Source organism: Ochlerotatus camptorhynchus, unplaced genomic scaffold, assembly GCF_037179485.1.
Source record: "Ochlerotatus camptorhynchus isolate MF236.1 unplaced genomic scaffold, CSIRO-AGI_Acam_v1.1 ptg000266l, whole genome shotgun sequence".
Lineage (NCBI taxonomy): Eukaryota > Metazoa > Arthropoda > Insecta > Diptera > Culicidae > Ochlerotatus > Ochlerotatus camptorhynchus.
Genome location: NW_027040756.1, coordinates 2,415,818 through 2,433,979, shown reverse-complemented (window position 1 = coordinate 2,433,979; position 18,162 = coordinate 2,415,818). Strand labels below are relative to the sequence as shown.

At 40.2% G+C, this 18,162-nt stretch overlaps 1 protein-coding gene across 1 annotated transcript in view; it reads left to right on the top strand.

Moving 5' to 3' along the window:
- Positions 1 to 18,162, top strand: part of LOC135705404 (transmembrane protease serine 9-like) — a 130,055-nt gene that overhangs the window by 25,284 nt on the left and 86,609 nt on the right. Inside the window, exon 5 of the mRNA XM_065227134.1 lies at positions 17,967 to 18,076. Coding sequence (XP_065083206.1) covers positions 17,967 to 18,076 — 110 coding nt within the window. The remainder of the gene's footprint in view (positions 1 to 17,966; positions 18,077 to 18,162) is intronic.

The window sequence follows — 18,162 nt, the reverse complement described above, 5'->3', positions numbered from 1 at the left end:
GACTTTTTTCGTCAATAAATGGTAATGACATGGGTCAACAGTTTCCGTCAATCTTGTCGTCCGACGTACATGAAACAACTAAGTCGTTCTGGAAAACGTCACGCAACAAATGTTTCGTGACCAAATTAGAGAAAGACAATAGAAAATGTTTCCCATTTTTCGAAGTTTAAAAAGAAGCATGGGTATTAGACTGATGCAAAATTTGACTTTTTCGCTCCACAGTGCTTAAATGGTTTCAAATTGGATCCTGATTAGCCTCCAAAAGTTACAACTCATTTGGTTTGAAACAGACTTCGCACAAACCATTTGAAGTTTACATGTAAATTACTATGGGAAATCTCAACTTTTTGTTCATTTCCTTCTAGTCTTTTTCCATATTGAGCTGCGAAACAGTTTGATAGCCATTCTTATAGAAAACTTTCTCAGCTACAACTTAGCTGCAGATCGTTTCTATGCAAAACGAGACAGGAAAAAGTTATTAATTATTTAAGAGATTGGTAAACTTATGACATGATCAAGCAGCTGCTCTGTAGGCAACACTGTATTTTGCAGTGTGACATAGTAGCCATGATTTTTGTGTCCTATTCAACGCCCCAGAAACACCAATGTTGCCTGCTGAGCAGTTGATTGAGCATGATCATAAGACATCAGCGCATTGAACCATTGATAACTTTCGATCCTTGCATTTAATCAAAAAATGGTCTTGAGCAAAGTTGTAGCTGGGAAAATTTCCTACAAGTACAAATAAAAGTTTATGAAGGAAACCGATATGGTGAATTATTAGATAGACATGAACAAAAATCTTGGTTTTCCCATAGTAATTCCCATACAAACTTCAAATGGTTTGTGCCATTTCAGTTTCTCACCAAATGGGTTCAAATTTTGAGAGGTTTGTCAGGATCAGATTTGGAATCGTTTAAGTATTGTGGAGCGAAAATTTCAAATTTTGCATCACTCTAATGGGTATGTCAATTCGATCAAACGCTTTGCTGAAATCTGTTTACAACACTTCTACATGGCTTCCGTTATCCATTGCATTCAAGGAATAGTTAATTAATTCGAGCAAATTCGTAGTTGTTGAACGGCCTTTAAAGAGGCCAAGTTGCATAGTAGTTATTCTGTTATTAATTTGAAGACAGAGTTACAATCGCCTCGAAAAGTTTTGGAATGCAAGAGATAATAGCTATACCACGATAGTTACGTATGTCAGATTTTTTGCCCGATTTAAAGATAGGCACTAAAAACGAGTTTTTCCATATTTTAGGGAAGTTTCCGGATTGCAGTGACAGATTGAAAATCCAAAATAATGGAGCAGTAAGTTCAGTTTGAAATGTAATATCTGACTGGGAAAATACTTTCGGTCAGGCTATGTCGGTTGTTTCACAAAATGGTAATACGACATGCTGGTAAAGCAATATTAAAACAGAGAATATACCACAATAGATATCTGGTCTCAGTGATTAAAAAAAGCAACTTGTGTTAACTTGTGTGCACGCTCGTACGTGGCTTCTAAAAGTTGAGTGAAAAACCACTCAATTTAATTAAAACCAGATCTACTCTAAATTGAGTAACATAGTCATAACTGACTAAAACGGCTAGGTATTTGTTGATGAGTTATTTCTACTGTCGTGTCCGCCCGCAACCAGCACGATGAAAAGGAAATTCTGTTTTCATAATGCGACTGTATTTGACCGATTAAAAATTTCCTAAAATATAAATTGCTTTAGTGTTTAGTTTTTTCTCTCCTCATAATTGATTTCAATCGTACATTTAGTGTTTCTTCCCAACTTCCTCACTTATTTCCAACGAATATCCTGGCAATTTTTTTAAGTGCTAGTCGATCCGTTTGTAGCCTATTTTAGTGGGTTAATTTCTAAGCCAAAAGTGCACATATTGAGATGGGCATGATAGATTAAGTTCGTCTCGGTTTAGTCTTTCCAGACCTTACTTTAATAATTTGAGCTAGCCCGATTAATAATCTCTAGTTAGTTTTAGGCAACATTTTGTCCTTAATTTACATTAATTTTTGTTTCTTACCGAATACGAAATTGGTAGGGAGATCCTTCGTTATTCTAACCTCTAACTGTAGTTGGTAGATTTCCCTGTTAAAATAATGTAATTATTTTTAGTTCTAGCTGTAAGTGCATGTTGAATTCAGTACAAACCTTAGTATAAGTTAACTTTAAGATTAATTTTAGGCTTTATAAATTTAGGATAATAATAAAAAAATCGCTTTAAATGTACTTAGGAAGTTTCTGAACATGATCATGACTTTTGCTTTCAGATGACTTTTTGACAATTCTGACAGTTCATCGTCCCTATCGGAAAGGCTAGACTCCTATTGACATTTATGCCTTCTATTTTTCCACGGGCCTAGCTCTCACGGCGGCGCACGCAACATCTACTCATTTCCATAAATCCAAAATGTAAGTTGCGGCTTACCTACCAGCCTATAGCTGGTCCAATTAACCCCGGCGGGGCGGCTACGAGCAGAGTACTTCCCCCAAAGACGTTCGGATTTTGGGCGTTAATGATAAAAAAAGAGAAAGAAGAAACGCAATTTAAGACGTCTTTTGACTAATCCGACCTTTCCCTTTTCTCCTCGTTGTCCTCGGTGTCACTCGGTGGGGCCCTTCGACGATAGCGGTGGCGGTTGTTGCTTGTTCACGTCGGCTTCAGACACGGTCTGTGCCGAGCGTCTCCTACTTCACTTTCAGCTGCCTAGTAGCGGTCCTTTGCTTTTAGCGGGGGGGGGGGGGATGAGCAAGGCTCCTTTATCGGAACCCCCCGGCGACGACGGTGACGAATCACCGGACCAACTACTCGCCGTAGATGGTCCCTGTAGTCACCGCAGTGCACTACCCAGGCGAACGCTCCTTCGGTTCGGCCTGCTTCGTCCCTCCTTGGCTTTTAACTGCGGTGGCGAGACTGGTGAGGTGAGGACGGTGGGTGTTCGGGGATCCTTGGGGGTTAGCCGGGAAGCGGAAAAATCCTTGAAATTTAGCTTCCCTTGGCGGCGATTCTACACCCTTCGCTTCGGCTCACGAACCACGGCACTTTTCGGGGAAACGACATCACTTCCACGCGACGATGCTGGGAATTATCCGTCCAGCGGACACACGCAACGAAAACGGCACTCCAACTTCTCGTTTTCACTTAAAACGGACGGGGAAAAAACGCGTCGATTTCCAACCGTGGCTCGTAGCTTTCTTTCGTTTTCCGTACTAGCTGATAATCACCGACAATACAATAACCGCCATCGTTCTCCTGCAACCGCGCTCGAATGTCTGCTTTTCGCCTTCTTTTGCAGCGGGAGGAGAAACAGGACCTAACTTTATACTACACGCGAGACAATTTTAAACGATAATTTTCTATATTCTAATCCTAAAAACATGCCTACACGAATAAAATCTACTAGGGTAGAGCGCTATTTCGTCGTAAAAGCCCATTTCCGTTCTATCGATCAGAAAAGATCAATAATATCAATGATTTCACCGTGCACAAATCAATAATAGGTTTGTTCCGATGCGTTAGTTCATTAGCTACAACGTAAACCCTGTTAGAGCGCATTGTATGAATATTTACGCTCATTGTTCTCAAAACAAAAGAAGCGCTCCTAGCGAATCCCCTTTTTCTACGTTTATCCGTAGGACGAAGAAAATCTAATGGCGTTTCAATGCGTTAGGACGGAATTGAAACTCGTAGAACGAATTTAGATTCAAGAAGCAGTGTTAGATTTTAGACAATATCTCAACAATTTGTGACTCTTTATCAAATCCAACGGTACGTATGGAAAGGTGAATAAATTTGCAAGTCATTTTTGATAGAAATATTCCATTCTTTGTTTAAACTCGTTCAGAAAAGAGAGGTAAAACGTGGGTCGTGCTTAGTAGGACGGAAATTAGATCAAAAACCCTATGAAAATAACAAATTAAAATATTTGCAAATAAAGCAGTGGTGAGTATGTTGCCGAGCGTGTGACCAAAACAAAAACAAATCATGACAAACAAGGCACACGCTCATGGCAAACACGTTAAAAGGGTGGGTTATTAATTGTCACTCTAGACGAGGGTTACAAAAAAAGCAGCAGAAATGCTCAAAGCTGACTCCATGCTATCCGCTCAAATGTTGCATAAACTATTCTGTAATATCTGGGACACCGCTACTTTTCCGTCCGACTGGATGCAGGGCGTCTTAGTGAAGGTTCCAAAGAAGGGGGATCTGACTGTGCGACAATTGGTGAGGCATGATGTTACTGTGTATTGTTCTCAAAGTCATCCTGAATCGGATACAGGAGAAGATCGACGCGACTCTCTGGCGGCAGCAGGCAGGATTCTGTGCCGGAAGATTTTGTGTGGACCATATTGTCATGCTCCGCATCATACTGGAGCAGGTTAATGAATTCCAAGAGTCCCTTTATTTGGTATTCATTGACTACGATAAAGCTTTCAACCGACTCAATCACGAAAATCTGTGAGGTACCCTGAGACGCAAGGAAGTCCCGGATAAAATCGTCAACCTCATCAAAGCGCAGTATCAGGCTTTCACGTGCAGAGTTCTGCATAACGGAGCCTTGTCTGACCCTATCCGGGTGGTCGCTGGTGTGAGACAAGGATGTATACTATCAGCGCTACTGTTCCTAATTGTAATCGACGAGATCATGGTGGGTGCAATTGACCGTGTACCGAACCGTGGGCTGCTTTGCAGCATATCATCATGGAGCATCTTAACGACTTTGATTTGGCTGATGATGTTGCTGTACTAGCACAATGGCGCTTTGATATGAAGAGTAAGCTAAATAACCTTGGTGAACGCTCCTCTGCGGCGGGTCTCACCATTAACGTCAACAAGATCAAATCGTTGGATGTCACATCGGGCAATCATTCCAACTTTACGGTAGCGGGGCAAACAGTGGAGAAGGTTGAAAGTTTCCATTATCTTGGCATCCAAATAGCGTCGGATGGCGGGACCAAGAACGACATAGGTGCACGAATCAAGAAGGCTAGGGCTGTCTTTGCGAGTTTACGAAACGTATGGAGAGCGAATCAGATCAGTCGACGAACCAAAATCCGAATTTTAATCTCGAACGTTAAATCTGTGTTGTTATACGCCAGCGAGACGTGGTGTGTATCAGCGGAGAACACTCAGAAGCTGCAGGTCTTCATCAACCGATGCCTGGGGTATATAATTTGTGTATGGTGGCATCACAACTGGATCTCGAATGCCGAGCTCCATCCTCGATGTCATCTGAAGCCGATAGCAACAGAAATTCGAGAGCGAAGGTGGAGGTGGGACGGCCACACACTTCAACGGGGTGGAAACGAAATATGAAAGCAAGCGCTGGGTTGGAATCCGGCAGGACATCGCAGCAGAGGCAGACCCAGGGGCTCATGGCGGCGGAACCTCAACAAGGAAATTAAGCAAGTCGATAGAATGACGATAGACGATAGACGATAGATGACGGTCGCATAAAATTGTACATACAGTATCGAAAATTGATACAGTTAAAGTCAACATCGCATTTAACAATGGCATACATTGCAGTACGTTTAAGTCACAAATTAAATCGGATCACACCTTAAATCTTTTTAAGTTGATTTTTTTTATTACTGATTAAATCGTATATCATACCAAATCAACTCGATTAAAAATGAAATTGAAATTTGCACGTGTTTGGCCTCCGCTTTTGTACGTTTAAGAATTTTTGTTTTTGCATTCTATAAGACTCGATATTCGATTGTATAAAACAGTAACTACTTTGAATAAACGTGCATTCTGGTCGTTTGGGAAGAAAAAATTTCCCTCTTTGAATATTTAATATAGAAATTCAGAGTAATAAATACTTTACGGGTAGTGAAATTTGGGGTAACGGGCTATTCGGGCAATGTAATTCGGGGTAATGTTATTTGGGATACCAGCATTCAGGGTAATGTCATAGAGTTCGAGTATCTTAGACCATATTGACCGTATCCAGCTATGTTCCGGGTACCCCGAAGAAGTGATCAGTTAATGACAGAGGTCAAAATTCAATATGTGATACATCATATGGCATGAGAATTCAAAAAACAGTTCAATGATAGTCATTTGGAGTTCCCATGACATAGGTCACATCAAACCATTTCCCGGATAATCCCGTGGATATGTCCAGTTCTGACTAGGGTCATAAACGATCAAGCAATGCCTCATATCACATGAGAATTCAATAACCAGCTAAATGGTAGTACTTTAAGTTCCCTGCACCATGCTGGTCCCATCCATCCATGTTAAAATCCATCAAGCGATACCTCAAATCACAATTCATCTATCACTTCACATCATATGAGCACTTTTGGCGGAATTTATATCGGTAAGAAGGGTCATACGTGGATTCATTCCGGTTTTTCTTCTCTATGGTAGAGTGGTAGCCTCTAGTGTATCACTATATATCCTCCGAACTATTGAGCTTGCAGCCAACTTGCTCATGTCTGAAAAGACCTGCGGTTTCAGCAACATAATAACATAGCAACGTTAATTGTAAATTATTCATCAATCTTGAATCAGGAACAATGACTTAATCTCGAACAGGAGCAACAATTTTAATATCCAACAAAAATGACACCGACTCAAGCAACCTTCGATTCAACTAAGTCGACATCAACTTTCAAACTAAACCAAGTTAATTTGCAAGATTTCAGAACAACCCCATTTATACCAACCAAATGATGCTAGCCTGCCCTTGCTACTCACACAATTGCAATACGCATTGCAAATCTATTCCCTTTCAAGCAGCACGTGCTTCGTGGTCAAGTCCACCTTACCACCCTCATCTTTTCAATTGTTTACATGTCTAAAAATAGCAGTCAATTACACGATGTTCTTGTTCTACTGCACTAAATGCTGCTGCCACCGAAACACCATATAATTAGCCAATCGAGTTCAAGTTCTCCGCCGAATCCATCCTTCCAAAAGACATCAACGACCGGTGACGTTGATAGATGACGAACCCACCAAAACTGACTATTCGGCATGGTACCAGTATCCCAGGACCGAACAATGATCTCTGAATCGGCATAGGTGCCTACATCTTCTCAGTACCGTTTCAAACTAAACGCTTCCGATCATGATCAAAGAAAGAGAGAGATGGAAAACAAGCAAGCAGGGGTGACAGTTTGCTCGATCATGACCGGGTGTGGCATTGATCGTTGTTGATAGAAATGATTCATTTCAGCGCTGTCAATTTTGTGCCGCCATGAACTTGAGAGCTTTCGGGGAAGTTTTATTGGTTTTTTCATTTATATATAAGTTAACAAACAGTTCACTATAGATTCAAGGTTCGATTTGTCCAGTTGGATTTCGTCTAGGTTGCTTTATCTTCTTTTCAAGTTCAGTTCGTTGCCATGAGAATTTGTCTTGAACTTGACAGTTCTCTACAGCTATTATAGCGGATTAATTTTTTTATATGATCAGACACGAAAGAAAAGCCGCCTGGGTTGTATTGAAATACATGGCATGCATACATCTCAGTTTTCATCCTATCATTCAATTAGATTGTACCCCTGAAGATACCGCTACCGTGTAATAAAGTGCCGTCAGTCTTGAAACCCTAATAACAACTATGCAAACAAATGTGCACCTAGTCGAAAAAAGCAAAAACTTCGCCTATGCAAGTCTTCCATACCATCCGAAACCATAACAAGCGCAGTTGTTTATATTGACAGCCTAAGCGGTTTGGCTTCCGACCCGCAGAATGCGATCTCGCGTTGTTGTCATTTCCCTAGCTGCGTAATACGGCGTGGCATAGCGCACCGTACCATCTCAGGGCCTAGGGCGCATGTAAACAAACCCGAAACGGCAACCGCAACTTACTTGTCTGTCTGTCTGTCTGTCTAGGCTAGTTGGAAGATGATGAACTGTCCCAATGCAACGCAATGAAGATAAGCTTCAATGCGGTTTTGAAATTAACGGGGTGGTTTTGAGAAACTACGCAGCAGCTTAGGTTGGCGGTGTAAAAGAAAACAAAACGTTTCATTAAATTTAATTGGTTCTGTGGATTTCAATGAACGAAGCTGCATTCTCAGTACAAGAGCCTAATAATAAAAAAAAATAAAAGATGCATATACAGGATCATCATTTTATTCGAATGTCACTCCTGGTTTAGCCAATATACCAAATTTAATAACTGAGTTTTTTTTTATAGGTTTTATTGGATATTTTCATAATTCTTAGACATGGAATAAATTTCCTGATTTTGGATCTTCGAAATTCTGGATTTCATTTTGGAAATTAAGAATAGTTTAATCCTTTGATAACAGATGTAAATTTCAATCTGAGTGAACTCTTTTTTTTTTATGAGCTCTCGAATTTCTGTTAATATCGACTACAACAAGCGATAGAGCTTAGTGTTGGAGATTCAGATAGTCACCAAGCATGAATGATTTAGATACTAGAGCAATCGGTTAGGGAGGACCTGCATAGTTTAATGATACTTCGTAAACAAAATTTCACGTTGCATTTGAAAATTCGGATTTTGATTCGATAATTTCAGGGATCAAGTCATTCCTAAAATTTGCTCACCAGGTGTCCCTCCCACCGTCCGCCACTGGTTGGTATTAAATTTGTTCTAAGCCCCGGCGTAGTGGTTCACATCGATACCAAATATCATCTCCGGCCAAGTCACGAATGAATCAAGAGTGTTAAAATTACTTATAATAAAAAAAAGATCAACGGAATAAAGGCTAACTAAAAGTAAATTGGTACGCACAAAAAGACCTTTGATTCTTAATTCAATAAGTTGAAAAAGTCCATTAATGGTTGCTTTACAGTACTTTTATTAAAACTTCATTGTTACAGTATTAGATGGTTACATTTCTCCAGTTTGAACGAAATCTCGAACCTTCCTCTTGATGGAGCTCATCAGCGCCCGCACAGTGGAAACGGACACGGAATCAGCGCATTTCTTCCATTTTTCCCGCATATGCTGGATGTCCTTGACTGCCCCGCCGCTTTGTTGAAGTTGCTGCTTTGAAATTACCCAGTATTTTTCAATTGGCTGAAATTCACACAATCGATCTTGTTGGCAGCATACCACTCCAGAACCACCTTGGAGTAGTGCCAGCTGGCCAAATTGGGCCAAAAGATGACTTTGCTTCTATGCTTGCGGATGAACGGCAATACACGCTTTTTCAGGCATTCTTCGATGTAAACTTGGGATGTCATAGTCGAGGATGTCACGAATGGTTTCGTTTTCAGGCCACAACTGGAAATCGCTTGCCAAATCATGGCCTTCTTCGCGAACTTGTCGACAAACATGAACTTGAATCTTTCCGGCACATCCCCACGTCCAGTCGCGATGTAAAACTTTTGACCGGGAAGCTGATTAAAATCGAGTTTGACGTATGTTTCGTCATCGATCAAAGTGCAGCCCTAGTGTTTCGTCAAAACACGGTCGTACAAGAGCCTTGCACGCTTTTTGGCCACGGAATTCTACTTCATGTGCCGGTTCGAATGTTTACTGGCTTTGTACGACTTGTATCTAGCAAGGATTTTCCGCACCGTTTGAAAGTTGGCATTGTACCTTCGGGCCACATCTCGGATCGAAAGACCGGGGTTGGCTTTAACGCACCTCAAGACCTTGCTGCGCAGGTTACGATCCCTGGTTCCAGTTTTTTTTTGTAGGTCCGCTGATTCCTTTCCACACGGTTTCTTTGTAGGTTTTGAGCACTCAACAAACTGTCGGTTTCCGCATCTTCAGCACTTTAGCCAGCTTGCAATCGGACCACTCCGGATTTTCCAGGTGTTTGTGCACAATTTTTCTTCTTCTTTCGAGTCCTGTTTATTATTTACGATCACCGCCTTCGACTAAGTCACACAGACTGAACTACTTAATACTGTTTTCTAGACTTAATTCTTAATCCTATGTGAAAATACAGTTTTGGGCATGTTAAAATCGAATTTGTCGTCAACTTCATTAAAAGCCCGGAGACACGAATCAAGTGGATTGTGATGCCCATAGTTCGTCCTGTGGTACGGAATTGCCAGTAGAGGTGAACTTCGGAAGCGACGTGGAAGAATGTTGATCGGTATCTGCTCAAGAAGTGCAGGACAGTCAATACCTCCTGTGATGACATCAAACACGAACATACGCTGCATTTTGATTCGCATCGATGACAGACTTTCTAAGTTGATCAATCGGCATCGGTCGGGGTAAGAAGGAAGATTTACTAAGTCATTCCAGGGAAGCTGGCGAAGAGCGAATCGTATGAATTTCTTCTGCACACGCTCAATTGCTAAGATCTGCGTCGCGTAGAATGGTGTCCATATAGGAGCAGCATACTCCAGGATACTTCGCACTAACGAACAATATAACGTTTTGATGGCGTACACATCAGTAAAATCTGAAGCATGTCGACGAATAAATCCGAGTGCAGAAAATGCTTTGGCGCTTATAATAGCTACATGTTCGTTAAACTTCAATTTTTAATCAATAGTACCGCCCAGATCACAAATCGATAGAACTCGCTCCAGTATGACGGATTCCATTTTGAATTGATGGACAATGGGCCTGGTGCGTCGCGTAAACGAAATAACTTTGCATTTGTCCCTGTTCACGCGCATTCCATTATCGCTACACCAAACGAGCATAAAGTTTATGTCCTCTTGCAACGCCATGCAGTCTTCTGAAGAAGTGATGACACGATAAATCTTCAAGTCGTCGGCAAAAGAAAGGTTAAGAGAAGAGAGCAGCATACACAAGTCATTTACGAAGATATTGAAGATCAGCGGCCCAAGAACGCTTCCTTGGGGTACACCGGACCTGATGTTGAACGGCTGGGATTGTGCCGCATTCACTACAACACAACCGGTTCTGTCCGACAGGTACGAGAACAACCACTGCGTTATCCATTCCGGAAACCCCATGTGTACCATTTTGTCTATGACCAAGATATGTGGTACAGTGTCGAAGGCCTTGGCGAAATCTATATAAATCGAATCAACTTGTTGTCCATGTTCAAATTCGCGAGACAAGGTGTTAACGTAACACATCAGATTTGTAGTCGTGGAGCGTTGTTTCATGAAACCATGTTGGCTGCCGGAGATCAATGAAGATACGGCGTTATACAGAACGTTATGCACCAGTTTTTCGAAAATTTTGCTCAAGCAACACAAGACAGAAACACCTCGATAGTTCGTGACTTGATTACAGTTGCCGGATTTGTAGATTGGAATGATAGAAACTGATTTCCAAGCCACTGGGAACATCCTGTCATACAGCGAACGGTTGAATAGAGATGTTATGGGAGATGCAAGTGCGGTGGAGCAATTCTTCAGCAGCAAGGGTGGTATACCGTCCGTTCCAGGTTTGCGAATGAAGGTTTCGGTTCGCGAGAAAATGGCCTTACAAGGTTTGTTTACAAAATGGAGTTAAGGCCATTTCAATTGTTAGTCTTGAGTTGTTCTCTGGGACGGGACTTGACAATCGGGTAGCGATTTCGAGCCAATTTACTGTCAAATCTGTGCCAGTTTATGATTGGTCATGGAATAAAAAGGAAACAGGGATTGCAAAAATCTGGCTGGCGTCAAGTCCCGTCCCGGGTTGTTCTCTATAGAAGTGTAAACAAACCACTGTCAAAGGTTTTCGATTCCCATCACTAGAGGCGCACTAGCGGCGTGTGAGGGCCGAACCAATTTACTTTTGGTCAGCCGTTATTATAAAAATTCTATTTGATTTCGTGGAATTTAGCCACTAAAATTACGTTCCGCTTTAGTGATGCTTTTGTTTTTAGGAAATTTAATTAAATGCATTTCGCATAATTTCGGTAAAAATTCAGTTTCAATTGATGAAACATTGATGAAACAACACTTACTAATACGAGACGAAGGGTGAGTTTTGTTCAAGTTTTGAATCGTTACAAGCTGTTAATTGAATTTGTTGCAGGAAAGCTATGGCGGTGAAGCGAGTGAAGCAAATGGAAGTAGTTCATGAACATATTCCGGTATTGGCCAGGGCGCTGCCATCGTTTATTCCCATTGTCACTCCAATGGATGTTACCGAGAGCGAGTATACACGGACGATGAGATCGATTCTAAATTGAGCTATATTCGACACAATTTAACAAATAGTGGATTTACTTACAAAGTTAGTTGAATTCTCTGAGGTTTTTCTCCAGAATCTTCTCGAATAGTGAAAACACTCTCTATATAACTTATGAGCAAATTCACTTTTCGAACAATTGAGTCGAATCCAACTCATTTTGTGTTGGTCTCATCTGTAGTTGATCATCATTTGCCTGTCTCGTTACTTTAGATATGAGTTTGAACTGTCGTCTGTTCGCCAAGAGCCAACTTTTGTCTGGCTTCTGATTGGTATTCCATGTGTTGATTATAATGTTATAATTATGCAAATCACAGTACATTTTTGTATTCAATTTTCTATCGCATTACATATTACAAAACATATCACAAGTCCAACGGCCTGAACAAAAGTCCAACACAACCAAAAGAAAGATAACATCACCTAATTTAAGAATGAATGTTAAGTTTTCTACGTTTTCTTGAATTTTCTTGTCTTTCTTATCTCTTCGTTTGATTTGATCACTAACTCTACTATTACTGTTTATTATTTGCAGTTTAGCTTTGATAAGCATATTAATATACTTATCTGCGATTAACTGAGCACAAGGAACGCATAAAACGTTGTACACTAGTTGTTCAAAACAATTTGATATGTACAACCAGAATAATAAACTGAGCAATCTTTTTTTCACTCCTAGAATTGATTGTTTCAAAAATCGATCAAAGTTTTTTTTTCAAATACGGAACCAATTTTTTTTACAAAACTTGAATATTTTCAGACCAGGTTTAATTTTTTTGAAATTCAACAAGACAGATGATTCACGCTGAACTTTCTGATCATCCGCTTGCATCCGTTCGATACATTCTGCATGTTTCAACTTTGTAGTAACCCATCCTGAAGTATAGTGCACATTGTTTGCCTGGCTTACATTCATTTTAACGTTTGTTTCATTAACCAGTACCTTCTTGGGTTTTGAATCCTCGATGATCTTTACTTTGGCCATTTCAGACGTACTTCAAAATATTTGTTAAGATCAGCCTCGACGTTATCAAGTTTTCTGGGTGCTATAAGCTGATTTACTACATTTGATTTGTAAGCAGAGGCAAACTTGCTGGGATCAGGATGGTTATTGTTACTGTTTTTCCACCTATTAAAGAAAAAAATGCTCTAGGCAATTCTGTGATAAGTTTCTTGTTCTTAGAAATGTTAGACCGTGGTTGATGTGAACCTCCTTCCATAACTCTTCTACAGCCGCTATATAGAGTAACCAACCATCTGCAAAATACGGTCGACGAGACTGTGCCGGAAGCTTTGTAAATTGTGTTTCCTATAGTTAAAAGGATGTTTGTAGAATAAAAAAAAATCATTTCAGGAGTAACATTTAAAAAGGGTTTGAAAAAAAATTGAAAACAAAGGTTGTATGTGTAAACCAACAACATCATCGGGTAGGAGAAATTCTCCCGTTTCCAATAGTGGTATTGTTTTGCGTGGGTGTACTTCGCTTCACGTATGAAGGGCCTTACAACTTTTGTTTACAAAAGCTGTTGTGCCATTTTAAAATATTACACCAGATTTGTTCTTTCGTACCTTTTTTTCAAATCGAAGCATTCCTTGGGTATAAACTTCAAATTCATCAATTTGTCCTTAATATCGTTCAGGAAAGGCCAATGAGCAGATTTTTCTTGAAGAGGCCTCTTAAGATCCTGTGAATTAGTTAAATAAAATATGGGATATGTATGAAATCAGTTTTTAAAGCATGTAATTGGTATCACCAGCATACCTTCGTTTCATTGAAAGTAGATGAGTCAGCACAATCAAATAGTTTATCGAATTGTTCGCAATAACTAGCTGTGTTCAAGCACTCTGAAAGTAGCGTTTTGGTATGGACGTATGTTTTCAATCCTGCGCTGACTGATTCACTCACAGTTTGTGTAGCTAGACTAAATCTCATTTCAGAATAAGGAGCTAGCTCTACGTGGCTGTACGTTAATCTTGGCACCGCTCGAGGAATATGTTTCACGTCTTCGTTGTAGAGATCGATTATGCGCTACAGAATGTTTCCATCAAATACGGCGTTGTGCTAAAGCAAATTATTTCGGCTAGATTTGGCTAAATGTGGCGCATCATATGCACAACATATGGTCGTTCCCTTAAACACAACCCAAGGTCGTTGTACTGTTACACCGTATGTTCGAAATAGTGATCGATTTGACGAATTTTGGTCGCATACGAGCAACTTAGGGATAAAACCTGTTTGTTTCACACGTTTTATTGCTTCTTCAACAATCGTCTGCAGCCGTGCAGTAGTGACAGAGCTAGTGTTGAAGAAGTATCCAATAGCCTGCTTGAAACCAGATTTTATGGATTTGATCATAACTACCAACGCTGAAGATGCTCTCTGTTTTACGTTAATTTCTTCTTTCCCAACTTTAGTCGCAAAGCCGGTAAAATAATCGATTTTGGCATTGGCACAATACGACAAACGTTGGGAGACACTCATCTCATCAATAAAAATTGTAACAAGTTTTTCGTCTTCTGGAAGCCCAGCAGCTTTAAACTTCAGCAGATTGAGGACCGTCGTGGAAAAGCCTTCTTTGACTGTGATTTTAGAGAGCCAACGTTTGATGGTTCCAATCGAAGGAAGCGTAAAATACTTCCGCATTTGGCGATATGCTTTCGACGAACAGTAGTGTAGAATAATGGACATATTCCGCATTTGCTCCGAACACCTAGCTCCTCTTAATTTTCGTTTTTTGTTACGCTGCAGTTCCAAAAGTATAAGGTCATACATTTCCGATGTTTGGCGTGTAAATAATGATTGCGATCTTTTCGCTTCCGTTTTTAGAAACCTGATTCGAGCTTTTAGCTTTGATGCGTGCTTCTGCTTGGTTTTAATTTTCTTTTTGAGTTCCATGTTTTCCTTCTCCACTTCAATACAATACTCCATAGTTTTAACACCCTTATCTGGATCCATACAATAGTCGTGATCATGTGCGATAAGGTAATTGATTTTCCTTGGATAACATCTGGATTTCGAACTACAGAGAACTTCCAAACATGCTGGCCATGCATCAATCACCACTTCACCGGCTACTTCTATTTCATCTGCCGAATAAAGAATGTCACCGCTGTTTGATTGAGGAACTACCGGTAGTCGTGCTGTATCGGCGTTGCCGAAGCATTGCATTTCTCCTTTTCCTTCGCCAAGTTCACCAAGATTTGCTATAGCAGGACATAGAGATGGACGGGCATGCAAGTACAATCTAGAATAGTAAAGTATCAACATCAATCGGAACAAAACTTCGTTATTCAAACAGACCCTTGGGACTTGTTTAAAGGATTGTAAAAATCGGAATCGCGAAAATGTTTTGAGCAAATCAAGCTATTTTTTGAAATCGACGGATTCCGGCAGAATTCAATCCAACTTTCGACGCCTCTGAAAATGTTAATTTTGGTTTTTTTGTCGTTATAAATATTCATATCAAGAATTTACCTGTCCCCAGAAAAAAATTTGAAGAATGTTGTTGATGAGACACCATACTTCGAACTGGAACATCCTGATACAGCGCATGCTAATCGTCCCATTTTTCCAATTTTGCACCGATTTTCACAAAAAATGAAAACCAAAATCCACAAGAAAATCAAGATTATCAGCAATTTGTGTTGGCTCGTGCCTTGTTGTGTTTGCTTTACTTATGAATGGTCATGTCATGTTGACAGATCGTGTGTTACTTTGCGTCGCGTAAATTAACAGTGTAGTAGTAGCCTTTTTCACCACGGAGACGCTGAAGGTGTTCGCCAGAAAAAAATGTAAAAAAAATGGTAAAATGTTTACTAGAAAATACTTAAATGTTTCATAAAAAACATGAAATGTTCCACTAACTTCAGCGATTTTTATGGACCATTTGATGTTGGCAGCGTCGATCTTGTTTTCCGTACTGAGTACCAATGCTACCGACGCCAGGAAGGCAGCTCCCACACCTGGACCCTACCTATCGACCCATCAACTCATGAATCGGGGACCAACGGCAGAGATTTTATGCCTCAGAAAATCTCGGCGATGCCGACTGGGCTTGACTTCCCATTACATATGGTTAAAATCACCCGTTATTACCTCCAGTATAGGTATCGTTGAATGGTTGTCTTTCAGACACGTTTTCCATCCCAGCAGGAGTTCCGCAAGGCAGTCTGCTGGGCCCTTTGCTTTATAGCATCTACACTTCCGACATTCCTCCCCTCGGAGACGGTTTCACGGCTCTGCTTCGGTGAAATGGTACCTTCGACAAAGAGAAAGGGTTGCCGAAATAACATATAACCCAAGCAACACACATGTTCTATAACAGTTTATATAAGCTTTGTATGACTGTTTTTGGTTATATAAAAGTTTACTCAATTTAATTCTATGCATTTGTGTTACGTGGGTAATCTGTAATTCTACTGATTTTTTAGAGTGAAAAGGGAGTATCAAAACTGTCAGAGACGTATTCTCTTTTGCTTCTTTCATGTTAATCTCTTTAATTTGTTTTCAGTTTTATGTTTGCCAGAAGTATAGTACAATATACAAACTCTCAATCACTATTATAAGAAAATATGTATTGGATTCAATTCATAAATTATTTATAAAAATATCATCATATAATTTCAGTACAAAAAACAAAAACTGAAAAGACTTTTTTGAGCAAACACACAGATTCAAATTTGATTACCCATAGTCTTACGTCAACAATTGCAAAACTGGACCATTAAATACATGTTGGGCCCAGAGACGTTAAATGTCAAACACTGAACCAAACGAGCAAAGTAAATAAACATTACTGTTCGCTCAATTCACCAGAAAGGAGTATTTTTCTCAATGATGATAACAGTGTTCAATTATTTTCATGAAATATTTGATATCTGATATTTATTTATTTATTGTTGATTTAATTAAACACAACATTAATTAGTGATAAACAAACATTTCGAATCGTAACGTTTTATTTAGTTTTATGGAAATAAAATTGATTGCGCTGCAAGCAAAACAGTAACACATGACATAAGTTATACTGTCATGGAGCGACTGCCATCTCTCGTTTTCGCTTTATTTTTGCAAAATGTTGCCGCGCACTTAATTTTTATTCATTTCCGGTCGAACGTTCGAATTTTTTAAACAGCATTGCGACACTGTATGAAAGTCACTTGAAGCCACTCGAAGAAACATGGTTGCCAGTGACATTGCCTAAAGATCCATCAAAAACCGTGCTGCTGTTTCGACAGAAATTTTCATTCAACGTCTCTATCAATGTCTCTGGTTGGGCCCTAAATGGAAAAAAACATCCGTTAGGAGAGTGAAATCAGTGCATACATTTTAGAAATGTGGAATGGCTTCAACATGTTTTAATTAACGAAACAAACATTGAAAAATATAATAAAAATAATCTACCACCTCGCTTGCTTCCGCCTTTTATCTTTCAATCTCCCTGTCAACGAACAATGCACCGTGAGTCACAACAACATTGTCTACCGGGAATCACTCTCACTTCCAATAAGCCTGAATGAGAGAGTGCTCTTCTGCCACTACTTAACCAATGAATGCGTATAATAGTGTGTTTACACTTACATAGCTGGGATGTGTGTTAGCAGAGCCAAGGACAACACCCGTATGCTCCCCCAAACCTCTCCCTGTGCCTTCATCACACTCCGAACTACAGTAGTAGATGTTACACTTGTTCTCTCTCTATCTCACATGAGTCCCAAAACCTTCAGGAAACTCTCATCAGCTCTCCAAAGCTCTCCAAAGAACTAGCAAAATACGAGAGTACATTAGTGTCTGAGCGACCTTTTCGGCTACCGCGAACTTCCACCCTCAACTTCCGTCGTCGTCGCGAATGCATCTCGTCGTTGTCCCGACAATGTGATCGCGCTGCGACATTAGCTAGCTATGGGTTCACACCACCCACCAACCCCCGGGTTATCAACCGACTATGCATGGTTGAAGGGTGCGATCTGCTACACTGCTACTGCTACGGCGAAACGTCCTCGAAGGTAGGCATGTATGTACGAGGAGCATGTAGCGCTGGTTGTTGGCACTATACTCACCACGCACATCGCCCGTGACAACACTTATCCAA